The following is a 26,465-nucleotide window of genomic DNA, read 5'->3' on the forward strand; positions in this document are numbered from 1 at the left end:
AGCCGTGATCTTTGGAAGATGTAGACTTACACCTGCCCTCGTGTGTTCCCAATGCAAGCAAGCGCTTCACACTTCCTTTCATTGGATGGTAGAATGTGGTATAGGCTGTGTGCTTTATCTATAGAAGCATTTGCATGGCTGTTGAAACATACAGGTATGCCATAGCACTGCAAATAAAAATGCTGACTTCTCCCCAAAATGATACACACATATGCCTTAGAGTCATTCTCTACTCTTGCTGATATGCAAGTTTTCAAATAATGTATTATGACATCTGTGTCTATGGGGGAACTTTACCCTTTGTGTTCTTTGAGTTGCCAATTAGCACAGAAAACTCCATAGTATTTGTACACACTATCCAGTATTTGTACACACTATCCAAAGTCACGAGCACTGAAAGGGGTAATATGGCCACACATGCCTGCATGTAAAGTTTTGGGAATTATCCCACCAGGTTACAGCAGAGTTACACTTCATTATAGTTTCTAGAAAGACATCTTGCATTACACAGGCAATGCAGGAAGGTAATGCTTTCATTGCTTTCAGATTACATGATCTGGATTGACAAAGAATACAATAAATGAAAACTGATATCAAATGGATGAATATGACAGAACCTCATTCACAAAGTACATTACATACATCCATTCATACCTGTACCAGAAGCTTCTCCTAGTCTTAGCTTTCTGCACCTTGTACAATATGCCAGTTTACTAAATTGAGAGATGCCCCCCCCCCCATAATATCTTGTGAAAAGCTATTCTGTGTACCTACTGTACTTGCACATACTCATTGCTTTTCAACACTTAGAATGCACTTTATATGCTTTAATTATTGCCATGCTGGGCAAGCCTAAGAAAAAACCTTGGGCAGGCTTTCTCCTCGTTAAAAAACAATCATCGTATTGTATGCATAGAATTTCCACATGGAGTAAATTTTTTTGGCTTTTACATACAGTATACATGTATGTACAGTATAAGTGGAAATTTTCGCGGTGTTGAAATTTTCACGCATTTCACGCAACCAAAAGCAAGCATGAAAATAAAAGCACTCAAATGTTTTTGCCTGCCATATGGTCCAGTAATTGATGTCTTGATCCCGCGGAATTAAAAACATGTGAAACTCTTCTTACCCGGCCAAGCGAGAAAAATAGTTGTGCGTAAATATCCACTTTTACAGTAAATATCCAATGCTGATGTGTAGTGAATCATATTCATTGCAAAATCTAATGGTGCAGATTCATACATGCGCACTTTCTTATATGCTACATGTCTGTTACCAAAACTACACAGTAGTTCTCAGCAGTGTAGCAGGAAGACAATTTTACTAGGGAGGCACTTATTCATGTCTCATTACAAGGCAGAGGCAGGTTCGGTCGCGTATCTGCTCAGCTGGTCATGTACAGATAAATGGATATTGTATGGGATTCATAATAAAAGAGAGCATGCTATGTTGAAGGATTCAAGAAACAGTGCTGCACTCATTTCCTGACTATGCCATATAAACTTAATGACATCATAAAGGGAGTGTGACAAAGATATCAGACTAACCATCGAGTTTGACACATCTTTAACGAACTGAACTAAGAGCACTGTAAATGAGTAGCTTGACAAGGCTCTACAATGTAAGCATTTATTTTTCTCTTGCAAATTTTCAAATCACTGTACTGCCCCCTGGGGTGACTGCAAGATATTGCAAACATGAATCTCACTTTAATAGTTATAGCTCTAGGTACTAAATTCACACTGTTCCTGCTGCTGTTCATTTTATGGAAAGTGTAGTGCTTGTGGCAGAGTCTACACACACTACACCTGTGAGTTAGACTGTTTATGACATCACAGGTAAATCTTTGGCATGATTTCATAGGCACAGGTGGGGTGGGGCTGGAGGGATTGGGTTGGACGGGTAAGATAGGGTGGGGTGTGGTATGGGGCTACAGAGGACGGGGCGGGGTTCAAGGGACGGGTGATTTGAGTATGTCAGGGCTTCTGATAACATCATAAACTAACCGGCAGATATCAGCTGCATTGATGGCAATAATGGCAACCCAGTTAAAGAGACCATGTGTCTATAGCCTATAGATGTCTGCTCTCAGTTGCTTCAAAAACTTGTTGCTATCATATCAAGAGAAAAAGTCTAACTAGGGCATGAGCAATAGCCTATCCGTGGTGGTCATTTTCATTCACTTTACTGGATTATTACAATCGTTTCTAGAATAAACCGTCTAGAGTGAAGGTTTAATGAAAAAATTAGTGATATCTCTTTATATTTGCGGCTTTATTGCCAACTCTTCATTTTGTAGGATGTATTGTGATACAACTGAATTATATGCATTAAATCTGATAATATATATATATATATATATATATATATATATATATATATATATATATATATTATATATATATATATATATATATATATATATATATATATATATATATATATGTATATATATATATATATATATATATATATATATATATGTATATATATATATATATATATATATATATATATATATATATATATATATATATATATATAATATATAATCTACTCTAGAAATCTAGAGTATATATATATTAAATCACTGCTCCCAATGGTAAACAGTAGCTTTAAAAGGTGTGATGGGTTGTAAATAATGGCAGAAACAAAACTCTCGATGCTTATTGCAGTCTATTCTCAACCAACAGGTCAATGACCAACAGGTCAATGTCATTGGAAACTTAATTTCGGCCTTTAAACGTCAGAACCCACTTCATATGCCTAACAACTCACCTAACCCTTTCATTGACCCTCCTTTTTTAAACAATGAATATCATCTCCACTGACAAATTTGATTGCTTCCATCTTTAAATATCCTGCCATCTACAACAGTCATTCTTCCTGACCTAGTGTATCACATAAATCTATGGTTGGATAATAGAACACACTACTGATGTTGTAATAATGACATGTAACTGACCAGATACTACTTTCTCGTAATGCTTATATACAATGATATTGTCACACGAACACACACAAAAAAGAAAACTGAAACTTACATAAATCATACAGTACAATATGTACATGCTGCGTACGCACAGATTGGAATCAAATTGAAATGGAAAGAATATGAACAATTTTGAACAATTTTGAACATGATTGTACAAGACCACAAAAAATAAAATGAAAAATTGTGAGCAAAAAATCAAACATATTGACACCATTGAACATCTACAAGTGCATGTAAACACAAATCTTTTACAGTGTGTGTCCATTGTTAAAACATCATCCCGATTCTTTGTTACAGGTGTACCACTACTGTACACTGATATTCTACAAAATATAACAGCACATTGCTATGTGCTCCAATTGTATTCGTACTCATGCCATTCCATTTCCCCCTGGCAGAATAACAAAAGAACATCACTGCATAGTGAACTGATATCCATACGAAAATGAAAAACAATACAAAAACGCACTGCAGTACACTCCATAGATTATGTACATTGCGGACACACATCATAACCGTAGAGCACCATTATCATTGAGACATCCCCGTGCCTAGAGCTGCATAGGTCTGCCACAATCTCAAAATTTTCATCCTTCAAATATTCTTCTGAAATTCTTGTAAATCATGAAAAAAAAAATGGAACATAAGGCAACACAGCTGTACATTACAGATCAATTGTGGAAGACATTAATCAAGTTTAAAATACATGTTATTGATATTCATTGATATCATCAAATGATGAATAAAAAATTATATGACTCTGCAGGTATTTGTTTGGCATAATGCACTACATCTAATAATCACATAAACATGATTAGAATACCACAAAAATAGTTTCCTTTCCTTCATTCCAATACATCATAACACAAATGCCTTCTTACCACCAACCTATGAGTTCCTTTCTAAAATTCTCATAACTTGACCTAATCATTTGATTAGTCCATTTAATAGTAGGTTGTTTGGTGCAACTCTGCACTTATTTCCTCTACACAAAAATACCAGTATTAATCCATAGGGGTTAAGTTCATAGGTGAATGCATAAGGCCATCAATTACGATGCCTCAAATCAGAAGATATAACTAGCACATGATTTTTCCGGCAAAAATAATTCAGGCACAAATAAATTAGATGCCAATAAGAAAAAAAAAAGACCATGCATGAGGGAAAACAGTCATTAGAAGGAGAAAAATATAAATGATTTTTTTTTTTTTTCAGTTGGTTTCAATGAGACATGTGTGTGCTAAATACATTTGAGAGTGCATCTGGGAGCATATTTCAGCATGACAAGACCATTTTTATATCCACCTACAATCACTCAAAATAGAAACACAAACTTGACTGCTGTGACTTGGAAAGAGCTGAACCAGATTTTAGATCCATGCTAACACATTTTTTACAACTCAATTTTTGGCACATGACACTCTAAGAACATTAGTACAATACTTCCCCATTTATGTTAAGAAATAAATGAATAATATATATATATAAACAATAATATGAAACCTGTTCATGAAAGCTGCTTGAAAACGGTTAATTCCTTTTCTTTACCTACAAACAAATATAACAAATAAATCAAAAGATAAATTTCTGTTGTCAGTGAAGGATATTTCATAATGAAAAGTCAGTGATCTTATCTCAATATTTGCACATATCTGCAATCTGTATATCCGCCTGCTATAAGATGAAGCAAATATGGAAGACGTACAGATTTTGTTGGAAGGCTAAATAGTTCTCCGCATATTCTACACAATCCAGCATTAACAAATGTCACAAACTAAAGGCTCAATATGGGGAAAGACAAAGAAACAACTGTTTCAACATCCTGAAAGTTAATGGAAGGCTTGTTGTTCAATCGACAGTAATGCTACTACATAAGGCACTGAATTGTCCACACCTGACAAACAACATATTCTACAAATATTTTACCCAGACTTCATGCAGGAATATGGTCATGTGACTGACTTGCCTGAGACGGGAAAGAGATCAGTTAATCTCCGGCCACTCCATGAAGTGGCGCGATACGTGTCGCCGCCAGTCCTCCTGACCGACTAATTCACGATCGCAGTACTCACAGGTGAAGAGCTTGTCCATGGGGTTCTCAATCTCAATCTCCATCACGGAGTCCATGGTCTCTTGTTCCATGACCTCTTCTTGGTTTCCGTTGATGTCGGGCTGAGAGTGGGTGTCCTCTAGGGTAGGGGTGGGCGTGGAGATCTCGTCAATGGACGGCACCGCTTTGTCAGAGAAGGAAGGGGTTGCTGGCGGCTCCGGGGAAGGAGGCGGCATGGTCTGCATTGACGTGGAGACGGTACGGGCCGTATCGGCTGGGGTGGGTGAGGTCTGTTTTCTGATGGCTTTGACCTGCTTGGGGTTGCCATCTTCGCTGTAGTCATCGTCATCATCGTCATCAATGTCCACGGTTAATTCGTCCGGTTCCGTGGCAGGGACCGGACTTGCCTTGGGCTGCTTGGCTGGAGTTGAGGATGCAGAGGCAACAACATGCAGGCTTCCCGGCTCTGGCTTCTTGGAGGGAATCTCGGCGTGCCCTGGCTCTGGTTTCTTGGCGGGGGTCTCGGCGTGTTCGGACTTGCGGGTGTTGCGCAGGCGGTTCTTAACCCCCTGCCGGGCTCGCATGGATGGAATGTTGGGCTTGGGGACACGATTCTCCTGGGTGATCCCCAGAGCTTCAGTGTGGGTCAGCACGTGGGTGTCAAAGATGTGCTTGAAGGGCGACTCGTAGGGACAGTAGTTGCACTTGTACGAAGCGGTTTGAGTGTGAATGGCACGGTGGGCGTTGAAGTCCTCTTCGACCGTAGTCTTGTACTTGCAGAACTTGCAGGCATACGACTTGACCTCTTCATGCAGGGCAATGTGACGCTTGATGGAGAAAGCCTGGCTGGAAGAGAACGAGCAATACGGGCACTTGAGAGGGCGCTGTCCATAATGCATCTGCAGGTGCTCGCGGAGCGACTTTGGCACGGTGGAGGCAAACGGGCACTTGGGGCACTTGAAGGGTTTCTCTTTGGTGTGGGTGCGGATGTGCACATTGAGGTGGCCCTTCTGGCTGGAGGAGTAGTCACAGAGATCGCACTTGTACGGCTTGGCACCTGTGTGCACCGCCAGGTGCTGTATGAGGTTGTGCTTGCGCTTGGTGACATACTCGCACTGGTCGCACGAGAACAGCTGCATCTTCTCCTCCTCACTCTTCATCTGCTCCTTGAGGGATGCCAGCTGCTCTTTGATATAGGAGTTGCCCTCCCCGCCATTCTCCTCATTGCTATCCTCCTGGTCGGCATGGACCCGCATGTGGATGCGGAGGTGGGATGGCTGGGTGGTGGAGTAGTCGCACTTGACGCACTTGTAGGGCTTCAGCTCTTCGTGCATCTGCATGTGCACCACCACGTGGCCGCGCTGCCGGGCACGGTAGCCGCAGATTTTGCAGCGGAACGGCTTCTCGCCCGTGTGGATCAGGGTGTGGCTGGCTACCGCGCTGTAGTACGGGGAGCAGAACACGCAGTAGGGGCACTCATACTGACCGGTCTTTGGGTTGCGCTTCATGGTCTGCAGTTTCTTGGAGGTAGACAGTTTCTCAAAGCCCCGCCCAGAATCTTCAATTTTGCTGTTATCAGTGTCCTCCATCTCAATCTGTTGTACAATGAGCAAAATAAATAGATGAAGCAAAAATGTAGTATCAACAAGAATAATAAAAAAAAAATTAATGTCTGTTTGCATCAAATTTTTGGTCATATGCTGCATTTCAACCAAATCTAACACATATCACTTGAAGGGGAATGATACTAAAATACAAACTGAGTAAATGCAACAATACAACAGAACATATATATATAAGTTAAATCAAGGAAAATATGACAATCAAAAAATTCAAAAAAATCTAAGTAAAATATCAGATTTTCTTAATAAAAATATAACATCAGATTTTATGCACTCTTAAAACTGAGAAATTTTAAGGTCTGCCATAGGAACTGTCAAAACAGCTTCTGAAGAAACAGGACTATTACATGAATGAAGTCCCATCTACATGTTGTACAGGCAAAACTAAGGACCGGACAGAATGTTGCTTTTATTCTTATTTTTAAAAGAAGCAATTTCCCTGTTTGTTTTTTTTTTTCGAAAGAAAACAATCATTACTGCCAACATGATGATAAAATGAACATAGTTTTGTTCAATATTAGTCTGCATAAAGCTTAGAATACATGCATGGAAACCAACATTCATTGTACATTGTATTTGAAATCACTGAATGTCTTTAATAAATTGTAAATTGACAATCAATACCTCTTCGATCTGGTTGAGGAGATCATCCGAGAGCTCCACACTGTCGCTGCCGATGCTCTCGGTCTCAGCCACGTAGTCGGGATCGTCAATGGAGTCGAGGGCCTTGCTGAGCTTGCCGTTTCGAATCCTCTTCCTGTCGGTGGAGCCCATCTTGATTTTCAGCACGTTCTTGCGGGGGCGCCGTGTCATCTTCTCCACGGCGTTCCTACCCGCCTTCAACTTCGGCTTACCCATGATTTACCACCAATGGAAGACTTGTGATTGATTACGAGCACAGGGCAGAAGCCTGAGAATGCAAAAACAAACAAAATAAAAACCAACATGCTACTTTAAATAGGACTATGCAAACATTTTTTTACTGAGACTTGTTAGTGAACGCTCTTGTAGAATACAACAATACGAAAATTACTAAATTTTCCTTCTGATACTTGTTAAGGCCCGTTTACACAGAGTACGGTATGGGCAACGGGCCAGGGTTTTGCTATGGTGCACCAAAAGGAACCATGTCTGGTTCTTTTACAATATCACTTCCCCGCCAATAATTTTGCTATGAAATTAATCTTCTAATTAACTGTTGATTTCGTTGCTCTTGATTATGACAAAAGAATAAAATTGTGGGTGATTTTGTACTGAATACTAATTCTTTTTTTTAACAGAACCAGACACCGTTACTTTTGGCGCACCATAGCAAAAACCCAGACCAATGCCGGTACCGTGCGCAGTGTAAATGTGCCCTAATTCTGCAAAGTCATGCATGAAACAAGACAGGCTGGTACTGGTCGTATACTTGGCATACAAGACGATGCACACTAGGAAAGACAAAAGTTTTGTAGATAATCTACATCTACAACTTTAGACAAACTAACTTGTAACATAAATTTTTTCACACTGCCTGCAATTGCTCCAAAGACCACACACTTGGAGAAACCAATTTGCCTGCTGTATGAGACAGTAAGAATGAAATATTATAATCATTTTCCATTTGTTGTTCTTGAATGCATGAGAAAGTAAGCTTCCTGATTCAGAGGATGCTATTGAGCTCACCACGACCAACAAACAGAGAAAGAATGTGTTCCCATAAAATGTGCAATTAGGGACAATTCATGGTACACATTAAGTCAGACAAACAAAATTTCTGTAAACAGCATTACCCTCACATGACCGAAAAATCAATTAAACACGGCCAAATTATTCCATTCCAGATACACAGTCAAATAGTCATCATTAATACTTTTCATATTTGGTCAGGTATCTAAATACCCATTTTCTTGGCTTTTTCCTAGCTACAATGAAAATATGATTTTTCTCCAATCAATACATGTCAAGCAACCAAGGGTTGTTCTTCTTATTAGTCATTACAAGTTCTATAGCAACCCTGCATTGAGTTTCTATGGGGTTTTTTTTCACTCGGTCACTATAAAACATATTAAAGGGACTGTACAGTACTAGTTGAGGTGAGGATTCAGGTTTATAACATTTTTTGGTGAGATAATGAGAAACCTCTTATGAACTACACATATGAAAGAGCATGTAATTTCAAAAAGGACTCAACATTTATTTGATGAAAACTGGCCTTGAAATGGCTGAGATATCCAAAAAAGCGATCCTAATAAAATTGAAAGGCCACAACTTTTATTAGGATCTATTTGTTTTTCCTTGTGTTTAGATATCTCAGTCATTTCAAAACCGATTTTCATCAAATAAACTTTTGATTCCCCTTACAACCGTATGCTCTTTAACATTTCATGGAGTGGTTTCTAAAATCTTGCAAAACGATACAAGCTGAATCCTCACCTCAACCAGTACTGTACAGTCCCTTTAACTACTGTAAAGCAAGAAGCTTTCATGGCATGAAATTTTCAGGAATTAGAGCTGGCGGCCTTTCTCGCGGCATGAAATTTTCACAGAATTGCACTGGCATTCAATGCATATAGTGTAGACAAGAACTTTTGCGTGCATTTTAATCTCGCAAATCTTGGCTCTCACAAAATTCTCGAAATTAAAATGCATGCAAAAAATTGCATGATGGCCGTACTGGCACATATTGCAGTGCACTGTAGCTGCATACGCCAGATGGTCCCGAATCGAGGATGATAATGGTAATGACTGTGTCAGATATGGACTAAATCGTGGACTCAATAGGGACAATCCTATTGAATCGTATCTGAATGGGAGATCACATCATGGCAAATCGTGTCGCTTAAAATTGGCTAATCATGACTATCCATCCAAACACGTCCAATCCTACTGGCATGTATCAACATGAGGCACCTCCAACCCATGCATGGAATTTTAGGGAAGAAAACACAAATTTCCACAATCAGCTATAAATGGGCAAATTTTGTGTTTGTCGGAGAGCATAAGACAGTGATGGGAATATACTGTAAAACAAGGAATGTGTGCATTTTAATTTCGCAAATTTCGCGAGCGCCAATATTCACGAAATCAAAATGCACACGAAAGTTCTCGTCTACACTATATGCATTGAATGCCAGTGGCAATTTGCGAAAATTTCATGCCGCAAAAAAAAAGGTCGTCGCCTCCAATTCGCGAAAATTTCATGCCGCGAATATGTGTTTTACAGCATACAATGTAGCATAAAGATTAATCGATCAATCCTAAAGAAACCCACTGATCACAAACGATATTCAACAGTTCTTGGGTGTGTGTATGGGTGTGTGCCACAGAAATAGCTAGAGAGAGAGAGAGAGAGAGAGAGAGAAGGCACCGAGCATAAACAGAAGAGTGAGTCTATGTAGCTGTGCTTCGGTGAAATGGCTCTTTGCAAGCATTTATAATGCTCTGAAAACACTTCGACCAGGAAGTGTTTTAATGAGTTTAACAAAGTGCCCTGGTTCACTTCCTGGAGTGATTTGGGGGGCTGGTTTCACATCTACAGTACCCAGTCTTTGCTGCAAAGCACATGCTGACACCAACCAAGCTACACTTGTACACTTGCATAAAATTATGTGTTGGTATACAGTGATGTGCTCAATTCAATGATTCCTTGGGTATTACCTTTCCGTTATTGATACAATGTTAAATACAGTACATGCACATATGTACAACTGTAAAACATGTACTGCAATTCATACAATAGGTGTGTGCTGTGTAACACATGCTGCTATTTCATGGTATGGCACAACACTACCATTTACAATTGTGTTATGTAATGATAGCTGTGAAGACACTTATTGATTTGATTCTAGACATACAGTAGTTGATAAAATAAAATAAATACGTAATTGCAAACGTTTTTATCGATTCCTCTTCAAACTGGAACTGCCACTGATTAACAAATTGCCCTTCATCAATGTGATAAGCACCGATTGTTCAGTGTTTAAGCAGCAGCCATAATAATTAAAAAAGAAATACCATCATACCCCAGGCTATGGCATTGTTTGTCACCATCTCATTTTCTCAATATTTATAGTTACATTAGACACAGCTATCACAGTGGCCAAATTAATGGAATTGCTTTCCCAAAACAATCCAAACGCCAATTCATTCTTGTTATGAAGTGTTTCACATGATTTTGTAAATAACAATACCGGTATGTTTTCACAATATTCCCAAAAACCTTATTATAATTTTGATCAGTAATTCAGGTTTAGATCATTTTAAAGGGACTGCACCATACTGGTTGAGGTGGCGTTCATGTTTTGAACATTCCTAAGTGAGATAATGAGAAACCTCTTATGAAATATGAAAGAGCATGTAATTTTAAGAAGGATTCAATGTTTATTTGATGAAAATTGGTTTTTAAATGACTGAGATATCCAAAAAAGTGATAATAATAAAAGGCGACAGGCAACACCTTTTATTAGGATCTCTTTGTTTCACCTTGTTTTTGGACATCTCAGCCATTTCAAAACCGATTTTCATCAAATAAACTTTTGATACCCCTTAGAATTGCATGCTCTTTGACATCTCATAGAGTGGTTTCTGAATATCTTGCAAAACGTTAAAAGCTAAATCCTCACCTCAACCAGAACTGTACACACCCTTTAATCCACAAACTTGGCCCATGACTACTTATCTTAGTCTGTGGACTAATAATGCAAAGTGCAGTTGTATTCATACCAGAGCTGCTGCTCTTGAGCTTACATATATGCTGCTACTATAGCACCGGGACATTAGCATCTGGTTTGGTACCATAATCACAAAGACAGAGAAAAAATAAAGAAAAAACAACAACAAATAACTTAATTACAAGATTAACTGGATGTACAATGTATCTAGCATTCATTTACTGATTGTGCACAGATGATTAGCACAACAAATCTTCTTGAATAAAGCACTTTTAATCACTTTCATGAATTTTTAGTAAACCCACTATGAAGTGGGGAAATAGAGAAACAAATGAATGATAATTCTACAAAATGTCAAAATTTTAGTTGGTACTTTGGGAATAAAATACATGTACTGCATCATATACGGAGTAAAGACAGAATCACCGCAACATTCTTCCATTACCTTGTATTTATAAAGAGAAATCAAAAACACTGAAATTTTGAAAACTAGTAGCCAGTGTAACATTTGGCAATCCACTCAGTACCCATAGTTCTCGTATTGCAAGAGGTGTAATGTTAGAAATATTTTTTTGGTGATTAGGAGCAAAGTACCAAGAAAAAATAATGTTTGTTTGTTTGTTTGTTTGTTCATTTTCCATCTGAGAAGATGGCTGGATAGCCCATATTCAGCTACGTAAAACTGGTCTTCCATGGGGTCCAGTTGGATGTGAGGTGGGACCACTTCACCGAGTTAAACACCCTGCTCTTTGCAATGAATGAATGAAGCGGGATCTTTGACGTGCATGAGTTGTTACTCTCTCATACATGGGACCTTCATTTTATGTTCTATCCGAGGGACAGACTGTTTTGCCTCTTGCTAGAGGGGACGGTATGCTTTATACACACAACATTGCTTGGTCCAGACTCGGGTTCGAACCCGGGCCGCGCGATCGTGAGGCAGACACGCTACAGACTGAGCGAACACACCGTTCATCCAATGATAAATATTGATCAAGAAGAGGAAAAAATGAAATAAAAGCCTTATACAGTAGAATGGAGAAGCGTTTATTGTGCATTGTGACTACACTGTGTAAACATCATATTTCCTCAATTTCCTCCCCTTCTGTTTCACACTACAAATATCAATAAATTCACACCACTCTTGTTCAGTCATCCCATGTTCGAATAAAAGATACACATGGGCTTCCTTCTGACCATTGGCAAAATCAAACCAACAAACAAAATGCCCAAAACAATCATCCAGTCTCTAGGGGGGAAAAAGGGTACATAACAGTTAGATATGATAACAATTGTAGTACCGGTACATTTGTACATTGTACATCCTATTGCATGTACATCAAGAGATCATCAACTTCAAAGAAAAATTTCCTCATTTATCATCAGTGCAGATGAACACATGGCTACAGAACAAGAAACTCTTTAAAAAATGTAAGGCAAGATATTTTCGTGGCATAAAATTTTCTGCAAAATTGAAGCCGACAGCCTTTTTCGCAGCATGAAATTCAACTGTTCGCAAATTGTCACTGGCATTCAATGCATATGATTCAATAGTATTAGAAATTACAGACAGGAACATTCACATACTTTGTAAATTTGCGAATCTTTGCTCTCGCGAAATTCGAAAAATTAAAATGCACACAAACATTTCTGGTTTTACAGTAATGGGATCATATCGTCGCCGGTCACACCAACCGACGAATCACTCGATTTTGGGTCAAATTTTCGATTTTGAGATTTTCAATCATTTCGATAGTAGATATTCCATACTATGTATTCTGAAATTCTCAGTGTGTAATTCGGTGTAATTTTTACGTAGTTATCACTTTTGTAGAAGTATGTAATTCCATTTGTGAAAATTATTTGTTTTCCCCATAGACGCGTGTGTTAAACAATCAGGCGATTCGACAGTTCGGTGACCGCGCGTACTAGTATGCGCGATCACCGAACCAACGAATCAGTGCGCACTGACTTGCGTGTAATTTTTGAGATTCAACAGTTCATTGACCGCGCGCACAGTGCGCGTACTATGTAATACATGTGTTGACAATGACAACGTTCAATGTACATATGTACATATGGACACACATGGAAAATGACAACGTTCTTTGCTGACCGAAAATACATGCATGCAGCTCTTTGACGATTTCCCGCTTATTTGTTAACAATACAATTCGATAAAAACTTCACAAGTTAGAGCAAGAATTGAAGTCTGATGTACTACAAAAATAATTGGAAATTATAGACATGAAAGTGTAGCAACCACAAGTCAAAAATGGGTTAACTTCAAACGCAATTTTCTTGAATTGTTATTCTTATGCAAACCTGACGGATTCGTCGGTTCGTGTGACCGGCGACGATATTACCGAAAGTCAGTGTGGTGAGTAGAAGAAAGGCATTTTCATTTTCTGGAATCATCTTCTGGAATGCATTACCCACAAGCATACGTAATTCAGCTAGTAAAAAGTTTTATGAGGGATAACATAAAGACATGTTTAGAAGTAATATCCATTAGCACAAGTTTCCTAAATTCTTATTTGTTGATTTTGTTGTTTTGTATGTCTATTTGACTCACTTTGATATGAACAGGGCCCCCTGAGAGAACTTCCCTGTATCAATAAGACTACATAATCACAACGATGATAATCATTCACATTTCATGGATGGGACCTTCTACACCTGTTCAGTTCGGTTTCCTGTTAATGTCTACTTCACTTCAACCATAACTGGTGGGTATTAGGTGTGACTAACAATTATATACAAGGAGCTTAAATTTTCACAGTACTTTTAATTTTTTTTGTTTTTTTTTTTTTATTTCTGCGAATCACCTTTGAACCACATAAATAGGAATGCACAAATTTAACATAAAAATGCACAAAATCAATGACACCCAGTATCTAATGTAGGTCTACAGTTGTACAGTAGCAAGCTGCATGGGAAATGACGTACTGGTATTTACTGTAGGGTATTATATGCTAGAACAGTACATCCAATGCCAGAACACACTACTACAATGTACAGTTGAACCTCTCGTATCCGGACAAGTCGGGACCGGGGCTCGTCCGGATAAGGGATTTGGCCGGATACGGGAGACTCAATGCTTTATACATGTAGAGTCTACATATACATACACATGTACATGTACTGATGTAGCCCATTGTAGTACCACAGGTAGTAATGTTTATACTGCAACCTTTTCATTGTTACACTCAGTAACAGACCCTAAAATAGAGGTTCGTGTTTGCAAGAATGAAATCATTTTCTTTTATAAATTCTTGGGATGATTTACCTATATAATTATTAAGAAATGTATCCGTTGGGAATCCCCCTTTCCTCCCGTAATTATTACAAAAGATAAAAAAATCACGGCGAGATTGCGTCCGGATAATAGAGAGATCCGGATAAAGGGAGGCCGGATAATAGAGGTTCAACTGTAGTTTTAATGTACAGCGAATCCCGTGTGAAGTTAGTCAGTGCTAGTATTGTCACTTTTTATGCATTCTTCTTTATTTCATGATTACTATACTAGATTTGAACAATTACTAGACCCTCAAAACCATAATAATAAAATTAACAACTTGGGAAAATGTCTTACAAGAAGCAATTCACTAAAATACTGTACACTAAAATTTCAACTCAAACATGAACAGCAGTTAATTCATTCATCAGTTGAAATACAATGTAGTAATGCACTTGACACACTGCTTAACCCACTGAATCATCTTTTCTTATTTTGGAAGTCCCCCCCCCCCCCCCAAATCTGGTAAACCCAAGTATAATGTTCGACAGTGTTTTAAAACAGAACTGGGGTATATGTACAATGTATTTTGTATTTTGTTTTTGTTTTGTTGTTGTTGTTTTTTCATTTACTATCAAAAAGGAAATCAAGTGGTTGTTATATAAAGCTTGTTGGGTCACTGAGCGATGTTCCTATCTTCGGCAACTACGAAAGAGAAGAAAGCACCAAGTTCTTCAATTCCTCTTGTGCTGTCGTATCACATTTCTAACCCACTCTAACAGGTGATCCATCACCACATTGCTTCAGTGACGTTACCGAGATAGGGGGGGGGGGGGGGAGAAGCCTAGAAGAGCTATCTTGGATACGGGGTCAAAGGTTAACCTGCCAGTTGGGCATGGAAATTCTTGCATGTCACAAGTGCAGCTCGCACAGATCACACTTGCTTTTAGAGATGGGGCGAAGAATGTTAAAAAATGGTTCACACAAATGAAAACAGGAATCTAATACAATCAGTCCACAGCACCCTGCAATACACTGACACTTGTTTGGTTTAATGTTTAAGTTGTTAACTCTCTAAATCTGCTACATCTGTAGCATGCATACACCACTGGCCTGTTTGAAAGATTACATGCATCTACAAATTAGATGTTACTCTTGCAATTTTCTTATATTATGGCATAATGTGTGGGTGGGTTTTTTCTTCTTCCTTATTTTTTCTTTACCAGGGGGGGTTACAAGTAGTTACACTTTTTTCATTTTATAAATGTCATGTTTACTTTAAGATCTTGGTTTTTGTGTTTTTGTTTTTGTTTTTGCTGAAAATGCAACAGCTCTTGCTTTATCAAATTTTACACATGTACCCATGTACACAAGTCACTACTCTCACTCAAAATTCTATCCTATTTACATGTACAGGAAGACAGCTTTCAATTACTGGCTTGGTATCGACAAATAGAGCACAATATCTGCAAATTGGTAAGCCCAACCCAACTAAATTATTGTTGTTGCTGTTGTTATGTTTACGAGGTGCTTCATTCACATTTGAATATTTGCCCCTTTATCTGCATAACGTTCTGAATGTCCTGAAAAACTTAGTCTGGCTTCCAGACACTTGTTGTTGTTATTATTGGGTTTGTTTGGGGTTTTTTTCTAATGGATGTTACAGTGCTCATATCATACAGCATGAATTCACAGGAGTAATATGTAACCACCTGTCTTATGCTCACTATTTATTCTACTCCAAGGCAAATCTCCAAAGAGTATTCTGAACACAAGCCCCCCCCCCCAAAAAAAAAAAATAAATAAATAAATAAAAAATAAAAAATCATGTGGTCACTAGTCTGATCATAAGACTCGGCATACCATGCAACTTTTGCATTCACGAGGTAGACACCAGTAATGTACTTATGTGATGTACATGTACACTAAGTTTTGAATGGCTGCAGATGTCCCCTTTGAGTGCCATAGGAGGTCATCTGAAGGTCGTGACTGTGACAGTCCATTCAGGTTTTGATGCTTTGTGTGATGGCATTGGCAGACAGCAAACTCCGTTATACATCTCTGCCGCTGCAGTTATGCTTCAGAACGATGTAGCTTCACTGTATTTATGACAGAACGCTGAGCTTTAAAATTCAGAGGCCAAAATTTGAGGAAAATATACAGTTATGTCTTCATTGATGTGGGATTATGGCAGATTTATCTGAACATTGTCACACAGGAAGCAATCAAAATGCTGAAATGCAAACATCCACTGAACCTTGACAGCTTCAACTTCAAGACAACTCTGAAAGACTATGCAGTGCACGTAGTGCTTTACCAGGGATGCTAACCTTGTAAAATGGTACTGCAGTATTCTGGTGGCTGAAAAAGTATATTTTTGGTAGTAAAACAGTATTGTTATTTTTCTAACAATAAAGAAGCATAGAAGTAAAATTCTGAAAAAAAAAGCAGAATTTTCCAAGAAACCTATGTACAGTATTTTGAGTAAGATATACATTATATGTAGTACTTAGTAAACTGGAAAAAAAGGAAGGAAAAGGTAACAGTTGGCATTTCTGTCTTGCCTGCAAGCAGTTCACTAAGTACTGAGCAATGTCAGCAGACTCCATCCAGGGACCTTATGACTGAGAGCTTGTGGTCACACCAGGGAGGGAGGACTTGTCACGCTATAAACTGAACCACTTGCACTAGAATAGAGCATGATAGGATATTATACACTGTACATGTGCTGTTTGTGACTACATGTATGTAGCTCTTTAATGTAACACTGGAGAAAGGCTTCAATGATAAAAGTTAAACCCTACAAAGCTGGTGGGCAGCCTGTATGTATTTAAATAGTATACCATGATTTACTAAGGAAACAAAACTAACTTGGCAACCGGTGCATTATAAGGGTGAATTACATACATGTACAGTGTACTGTAAAAGTGGATATTTTTGTGAGGAAAAATTTTTTTTTTTCGCAGCCAGCTGGGAAAGATGAATTTCCCATGTTTTTAATTCCGCGGAATCAGTATATTAATATCTGGTTTCAGACTGAGCTTTGATTTTCAGGTTAAGACCAAAACGGAAGATGCAAGCATAATGTATGCAAAGATAGGACAAGCCCCTTCTGCAATTAAACCAATAGATTCATGTCATTGCTGAAAAGCACCATTATTCACAACACAGCCTGTTTAGCAGCAGTGGTCAAAGGTGTGCTTCACATGCAGACACATTCACACACGATAGCACTTGAATATGAATTGATATTTTGTTGTGTGCTCGGGAGAACAACATTACCGCAAGGAAGGCATGCACAGTAGAACAACGCGCACACACACAAGGCACATGTTTTACTTGTGGGCCTTGTCTGCGTCTGCATCATTCGTCCTGGGCACACAATGAATTGTAGCTGACCATGTGAACAGTAGCTTACGAGTCTAAGCAAGCTAATGTAGAGTATATATGCTCCGAACTGCAACTATAAAGTTCTTGATGCATGTTTTTCTGGCTCATAAAGAAAGACATGATGTGAACTTTAACCTGTCTCTCCACCTGGTCTTCAAAAGGGTGGTGGTGGGGGGGGGGGGGGGTGAGATACATTGTACATGTACAGGAGTGAAAAAGGAAAGAAAAAAAGAACAGTTACAATGTATACCTTAAAAAATTAATCCCTAGGCTGCCAGAGTCATAGACTCATCTCTTGCACTTTATTCAGACTTTGCTGCTAAATATTCTGCATTATTCTATTCATACATGTACCAAAGCACTATCTGAAGATATTTTGTGTTCTGGTTGTCCTACCCAATGTTGCCAGAGTTGGCATACTAATTATGCTTTCTGACATAATTTTGGATGCTTTAGCACATACAGTAGCATTATGCTAGGTAAAAGTTGGCTTTTGGGGGCATAATTTTAAAATATTTTTTAAAATAATTTTATATATAATTTCTAAATATATATTCTTCTATATATCTTTGTGTTTGTTTGTCAGGCAGTATGTCATGAAATTGCTGGGCAGAAATATGAATTCTTCATTTTTTTTTATACTTGTCAGCGATTTGGCAAGAGAGAATTGGCAGCAAAAAAACATGAGGACATTTTTTCTTCATTTTGCTCGATATGATGAAGCATAATTTTACGTGTAGCAATTAAGCATAATTTTGGGCCACCTCTAGCACAATTCTATTTTTCATGCTGCATCATTACTACACTGTAGGACTCTAGTCTTGAGCATACCATAGCGACAACATAAAAATGTGTCTGAATGCATGTACATGCATTTATGGTTTTTTCCATTATTATTATTTCTAATTTTTATAATCTACTCTCACAGACCATTTTCTTTCCTGATCTTGTCATCAAACAAAATGCAACTTTAAACAGACAGGGAGTACATACAATGTACACGTGCATTTTAAAGATGGCATCAAAAATCTGGACATCTGGGGCTGGTCAAAATACACTTTTGGCAAAAAATTCCAACATCTAATCATTAAATTTGATGCTTAAATTGGCAACTTGTAAACTGCTGACCACTGTTGTTTCCTTCATCATGAACATGAAAGTGAACTTAGCATAAATCACAATCATTACAACAACAAAAATTAAGGTGTATAACATTCAACCATTTAACACAAATTCAGTCATAATTTTCAGGATGCTAACATCTCATTGTCAAGATTTTGCTCTTCCATCAACTTTCTCATCGAAAGTTTCCTTGCCCTTTCATCAGATCATTGGCAATGTCCTCAATGTTATAGGCCTACTTATAAAAATCACATCTGAACATCATTCACTGTAGCTGTATCATGCTTCTAACTAGCTGAGCATCAGATTTTGATGCTCACGACACAAGGCAACAAAGCATCAGATATTACAGTGGCGGTTCCAGAGGGAGGCGTAACAGGTGCATGCCCCCTCTTTTTTTTTTTTTTTTTTTTGGTTAAAACAAGAAATAAAGAGAAAAAATGTGGGGCATGTGCGCCCCCCCCCCCTTAATTTTTGTAAAGGCGCCTCCCCTTTACAGAATTACTGGGATCCGCCCCTGTATTAGCACACTCAAAGAAAGAGAAAAATTTTATTTCATCCATAGATCTATGAAGACAGCAGAATGGCATTTCTTATCTTTTCAAGACACAGCTTGTCAGGGTACCTTACAGCATCCCCTTGTTTATCAATGTACTGAAATGTGCATGCAGTTATGAACATAAGATAGGGGTCATACAGAAGTCAGAGTTGTCTTCCCTAGGTAGCTACAACAATTTGAGACACAATTGCAAGATATCTCCCCCTTCTTCCCTATCTTGATGTCGACGAATAAACCGCGCCGGAGCGAAATTCGCCCCATCTCCGCGAGCCGTGAGCTATGCAAATTAACCTTTCCTCGGAAAGCGTGCTTTAGGTCAACAGGTTGCTCCCCCACACAACACAGCGCAGCCGACTGGCTGGGCAGACCCCCGTTCCAACTACGTCACGACTCTTCTCATATCTATACAAGATTACAACTTTCATGACTCTGAAAAACTCAGCAAACTCCCTTGTGAGACACTTATCCAACAGAACACGTGCACAAACTTACCATACAGTATGTCGTCGAACGTTAATTACTCGGTTTGTGTCAAAAGACAACCTGAAACTAACAAAATGAACGACTCATTGCTAAAGTTCAGAGGACCAATTTCTGCAGTCTACTTACGATGTCAAACTAGTTGCGAGCACACACAGATCAGACGGAATCCTCCACACACACTAGAACATGTACTGAGTATAGCAGTGAACACAAATCCAACCGCATGACGTCCGAACACCAACTTTGTAGAGTTCGTAAACTTCGTCTTTATAACCACAATATTCAACATTTACGTATTCTGCTACGCTGCAGAGGAAGACTATACCTTGAACTTTGATCAGCAGGAATTTGGGGTTGCTGGGATTTCCACAACCAGGAAAATTACGACGATATGCCCACACTAATGCCTCTGACACGGATCGTCTTCGTCAGGTGGCCTCACCTCGTGTGAGTCTGTACAAGTTTAGTACACACAAATACACGCGGTCGATCGGTCGTGCTGGCTTCAGCGCTGCGCACATCGTATTACACATCGTCCGGGTTCGCTGGCCTGCGAGCTGCAATCGGGTGGCCTGCTGCTCTCTTGCACACACGCACTAATAAATAGCTCGGCAGGGATTAGGTGATTGTGTGTGTGCATGTGTTATTTCAATGGGACCCTTGACACACAAAACGTATTCCGACTCCCACATTCCCATGGTCTTTGGACAACGTACCGTAAATCATCCTTTGGAAGCGATTACCATTCTGGCTTCGATAAAAGCCGAGTAGAGAACAATATAACCATGTGAACAACTTGACTGAAGAAAGCAACACATTGATATGGGTATCAATAGGCTCATTCAGTGTCCACAAAAATAGAAGACCATAATCGTAGAACGTGTAGCAAAATCTTCACAAACATAATTCTTGCCGCTACAGGTGAATTTATTTGAACTACATAGACATCTTCTGAAGATCACACAACTACAGTGTGTAAGGGAATTATTCTATCCGATGAACTCCACAACTTTGCGGGTACTAGTATCTACTTCACATGAACACATAGTTCAAAACTGATTTCACAAATCAATGTATATTTATGATTCTAAATTGTTTCTTCTCACAGGTGCTCTAAACTGGTTTCCGTGTGGCTGTTTATGTGCATGTAACATGTTGTTTAGCAATACTTACATGTATACCAGCTCCTACTACTACTATATACTTAATGATGATGATGGTGATGATGATAGTAATAACAATAATGATAATGATAACAATAATAATGATGATAATAATAATGATAATAATATTAAGTTTGATGATACGTTGTCCATATTGTTGCTTACTGTATCCTCTTCATCATAGATGTGACTTCTGTGACTAATATCCCCCGCTAATTTTAATCATCAATACTCTAGGCCTACATAGTACTCTAAAAGGCATCACGGTAAAAAGGTGACATCAGTAATAAATAAATAAATAAATGAATAAATAAATAAATAAATAAATAAATAAATAAGATGGTATATTTTCATTGGAATCAGATACTACCGCACTGAGTAGGCCTTCGTACAATCTAATATTTTGCTTTATACATTACCCATGATTGCACTTGTATCATTTATTACATTCTATTTTTGATAAGATCCATATTTTGTAATTGCACCCGAACCTGTGAGTAAAATCACAAGATGTACAGTGTAACAGAAATTTAAGTTGGCGATGTTTTGTTTAGTATCTTTCTTCCTTGATCCCCCTTCTCCCCCCCCCCCTCTCTTATCAATAATGTTATATTATTATTATTATTATTATTATTATTATTATTATTATTATTATTATTATTATTATTATTATTATTATTATCATTATTATTATTATTGTTACTATTATTATTATCATTACTATTATCATTATTAATATTATTATTATTATCATTATCATTATCATTATCATCATCATCATCATCATTTTCATAATCATTTGCATATGGTCACTAAATTAATGTTGTTATCATTATTATCATGTCTTTTGTCGTCGTCATCAACATCAATACCGGTTTTATCGTTAAAATGGAAATGAAACCGTAAAGAAGGGAGAGAAGGAGAAACAAGGTAGCAGAGGATGACTACTCACGTACTGTAGTAAATTGTCGCTTTCGCTCCTCTTACATTTTACTTTATGTACTACAATGTATCTAGCTGCCCCTCTTGTCGTCAAATAAGTAGGTCATATCTTGAAGTTCATCATGATTTGTTGCATGCTGTGTTTTTTTGTTTGTTTTTTTTTCCTAAGCGCACCACATTCCTGATATTGCTACAAACATACTTGGACGCTTGTTACTTCCGCATCGCATTACATTTTTCCCCCTTTGCTATCCAATGTGTCTTCTTGTAATCTGACCAATCAAAAACCTATTCATCGCGCGCAAAGGCAAAAAGTGGGTGTTACCATTTTCATTGCTTTGCACACATATCATTACGGTGTATGTATGGAGTACGAGAGTGTATTTTCGAGTCCATACCATTTTCAGCACACACAATCATGTTTTGGGGAAGATGAGTGTGAACAAAATACCAAAAAGGCATCAGAGTATTTTACTGTACTTCGTTAGTATACGCCAATATATTTAGCGAGTGTAAATCGGGACTTCCCGACGATTTCGTGGAGTACTGTACTGAACGGAGAAATGCATAATGTGTGTGCGTCACATTCATATCGGGATTCAGAGTTATTATTTTCGCGAGTCTTTAATTTCGCGAATAGCACCTGACTCGCGAAATTTGAGAAAATAAAAGCCTCGAAAATATTCGGCGTATAGTACTACACGTTGACTTGAGGTAATGATGTATTCTGAATTAAACAGATGTCAGGATCTGCTCTGGAAGGTGTTGGTTTGTTTGTTTGTTTGTCTATTTGCTTGTTTGTTTGTTTGTTTGTTTTTTGTACTGCTCTTGAAAGTTAGTATTTTATTTTTATACTTGATAGGTCTAAAATATTGATATAGAGTAGCTGATCCGTCTATAACAATAGATATTGAGGTATGGAGTGGGTTTGGAGGGATGTCAAAATACCGTACAAACGGTTCTGCAATAAAATGATTTTATGAGCAATTTATTGATAAAGCTATGTGGCTTGATTTTGATAGTAAACAGGTAAAGATGCAGCAACAGTAGTTGCAGCAGATCAGGGGGGCATTTCATGAAGGAACTTGTCGCATAAAATATCTGACAAGTCAATTATATCCGACAAGTTTTGAGAAATTCTTTAGTCTGATTGGCTGATTTCTCTTAACTTGTCGGATATAATTGACTTGTCGGACATTTTATCCGACAAGTTCCTTTATGAAATGCCCCCAGGTCTTAATTTTGGAGAAGAAAAACAACAATCGTGCAGACAATGTGCCTTATTTTTTGCTTTTCATGTATCCTTCAGCTTACTGTATAGTGTAAGTTGCATCGACGTTTTATACTTTTAAAGTGATTTGTCTATTTGTAATCATTAGCATGAGTGTGATACGATGATATCACAAAATAAAGACACACGCAAAGGAAGGTAATAATCAAGTTGTACAACGTCTCATTCCTTCAGAGAGAAGGAAAAATACAAAAGAAGTCCTAATTTCTCTCAAAACAAAAGTTGATTTGTCGAACTAAATAATTATGGTATAATTATTGAACTTATGGCCATTTTTCCCTTCATGTAGTCTTGCTGCTGTCCCGTCTTTCCTTCATGTTTGTTATTTTGTCTGTTGTTGTTTTGTGAGGATCTGTTTGTTCGTCTGTCTCTCAGTGGGCTACCAAACTTTTTGTGTTGCTTCTGTTGATGTTTTCGATAAATTTTTGCATCGATCTTTTTTCTTTTCTCCTTTTTTTTTATCCAAGAGGGGCCCCACACTCTACAAGCATTGTCTTTTCAGCGAGTCCCTCTTTTTTTCACAAAGTTCAACAACTGGCAATTATTTCACCTTCATTACCTCACCACCCATTGCAATGTATCGTCACTATAAGCATGATAAGGTTTCAATTATGATTGTCGTTTTATTGAAATAAAATATTGACTTGAACTTGAACTTGAACGTAATGTTAATTTCGGATATACCGAATGTGTTTTCTTCTGGATCCCTCTGGTAGAACAGCTCCACCATGAGGGTGGAGCTGAGTGGGGCCATATCCAGCCGCAGTTTTATGTAATTTTGTGATAATTTCTTTTTATTGTTCAATAAGAAGTAATTTACATAATGTTATTTTCCAGAAATAAAATAAATCACTCAATCAATCACACAATCAAAAGAAAATCTGGACTTGAACTTGAACTTGAACGTAATGCTTTGTACAACCTCACATCTTTATCTGAAGATGTATATAGGCCGATAGTAGATCAGGAAAAGCACGATATTGAGATGTACATTTCTTGGCTTTGCTGATAAACAGGAATTTCGAGGACTTTAGAGCAAGTGAAAGGAAGGCCATGTTTCCTCGAAATAATGAAATGTTTCATGATACACTGTATAATGATGTTTCAGTTTGATACTATCGGCCCTATTATAAAGCTCAGTACTATCCCCTCCCCCACCCCCTCCCCACACACACGTGAATACTGAGAGATATTGTTTCTGAGAACATGTGATACTAAAACGTATTACTGAACTAATTTTGTCAGCAACTGTCAGCTAGTCTGTAGGACCTATATGTGAGTTCCAGAACATCGAAGATATTGATTCTAGCAGTCTATAGTCCGCGGAGGCGGGGCACGGAGATTTGAGGTTACTGCATGCCTGTCGCGAAAGGCACAGTGTAGCAGCTATTGCGCCCTCTAGGGGGTGCCCTTCCAACAAGTTTGGCTGCCTAAGTTTCAGCAAAGATCCTAGGTTTGGTTTCAGTCAGTGTACTAGTAATCCACCAACGGTGGACCACACCTCTGGACTCATGCAGTCACAGGGTTGCCAACATTGGAAACTAGTTGAGAGTGAGACTCCCATAGACCAATGCTATAATTTAGGAGTCAAAATGAGTGAGATCAATAGAAGTGCATGCAAATGAAATAAAGTTTTAGAGTGAGAAAGGACCAAAATGAGTGAGTCTCACTCTCAATGAGTGAGAGTTGGCAGCCCTGCAGTCACGGGGAAGGAGTGCGAATAAAATACTCAAAATCGACTCTATCAGCCCCTTTGGCAAAATGCTTACTTACAAAATGTCAACACGATGTTAGGTTCATTGTCCTAAAATGGTTGTTTTCTGGTTGTATGATGCGCTTGCTGGTGTGGATGAGACGCTAACAAACATATCTAGCTAACCAAATGACAAAGTGTTTCAAAACAGAAAAAAAAATCGTCCTTGCTTGAAGTTTGATAAAATTGATAAACCATGTGTACTATTGATTATCAACCACACCCAAACTTGAACGACGTATTGTTGGTACTGACCTAACTCATTTTAGTTTAAAAATAAATAAATGATAATTATTATCAGAACAGTCAAAGACGACGAACAGCTACTATAGTATCCCATACACAACTTTAGACTTCAAACTAAATTAACAGTGTAAATAACGGATGAAGCTAGGATTGTCTAAAAGGATCATGCACTATCATTTCGTTTCTTCAGCTTTATAGCTTGAGAAAGGTTGAATTAAAAAAAAAAAAAACAGGATTAATCAAGCTCCCATGGCTAGGGGAAAATTCATTTTGTACGGTGTTACCTGGGAACCGGATTGTACTCGATCTCACACCAGCTTTGTTTTCTCTGGTGTTTGTTTCATCGTATGGTGCTGCCTTGTTTTTTCGACATACATGTTGCGAGTTTAGGGCGGTTGCATCGATTCTAGAGAGCATCATTATGTATCTTATCACTCAATTGGAAACAAAATAATTATTAATTCTTACGCTATAATAAAGGGCTTGCATCCATTATTCACAGTACCTGTCTGTGTTCTCTGATCGTTTTAGCTTTATCTTTAATGCTGTTCTTTTTATATTACATTATTTTCGCATGTTATTTTTTTTTTCCCGTATCTTTCGCCCGCTCTGTGACCTTGAAGGTTGAAGAAAGGGATTTCCCCTCCCCTGGATCAAAGCAGGTCACAGCCAAAAGAGTGAATTTTGATACATTTGGGTCGCGCGCGCCTGACACGCGTAAAAAAAAAGGAAAACAAAAACACAAATAGCTGACACGACCTACTTCCTAATTTCTCTCGCAAACCACGGATGTCAGTGATGTTGCACATTATTATATGCACAGTATTAGAATCAGTGCAGTGCGATTGATGTCCACGTACAAAAGCACTGCGTACATGATTGTGTATGTTGTGTTTTTGCTGTTCGCTATCGGATCCACGTCTACGTCTATCTGTGTCATCACGAGCGCTGTT

The 26,465-nt window shown here is 38.2% G+C and overlaps 1 protein-coding gene across 1 annotated transcript; it reads right to left on the minus strand.

The window, feature by feature from the left end:
• Window positions 1–4,981: 4,981 nt before the first annotated feature.
• LOC140240253 (uncharacterized) lies at window positions 4,982–7,528 on the minus strand. Its single transcript, XM_072320042.1, has 2 exons — window positions 7,295–7,528; window positions 4,982–6,643 (listed from the first exon to the last, which is right to left on the minus strand). The coding sequence occupies exons 1-2, from the start codon at window positions 7,526–7,528 to the stop codon at window positions 4,982–4,984; spliced, it is 1,896 nt and encodes a 631-aa protein (XP_072176143.1).
• Window positions 7,529–26,465: the final 18,937 nt, after the last annotated feature.

Source organism: Diadema setosum, chromosome 16 (genome assembly GCF_964275005.1).
Source record: "Diadema setosum chromosome 16, eeDiaSeto1, whole genome shotgun sequence".
Taxonomy (NCBI): Eukaryota; Metazoa; Echinodermata; class Echinoidea; order Diadematoida; family Diadematidae; genus Diadema; species Diadema setosum.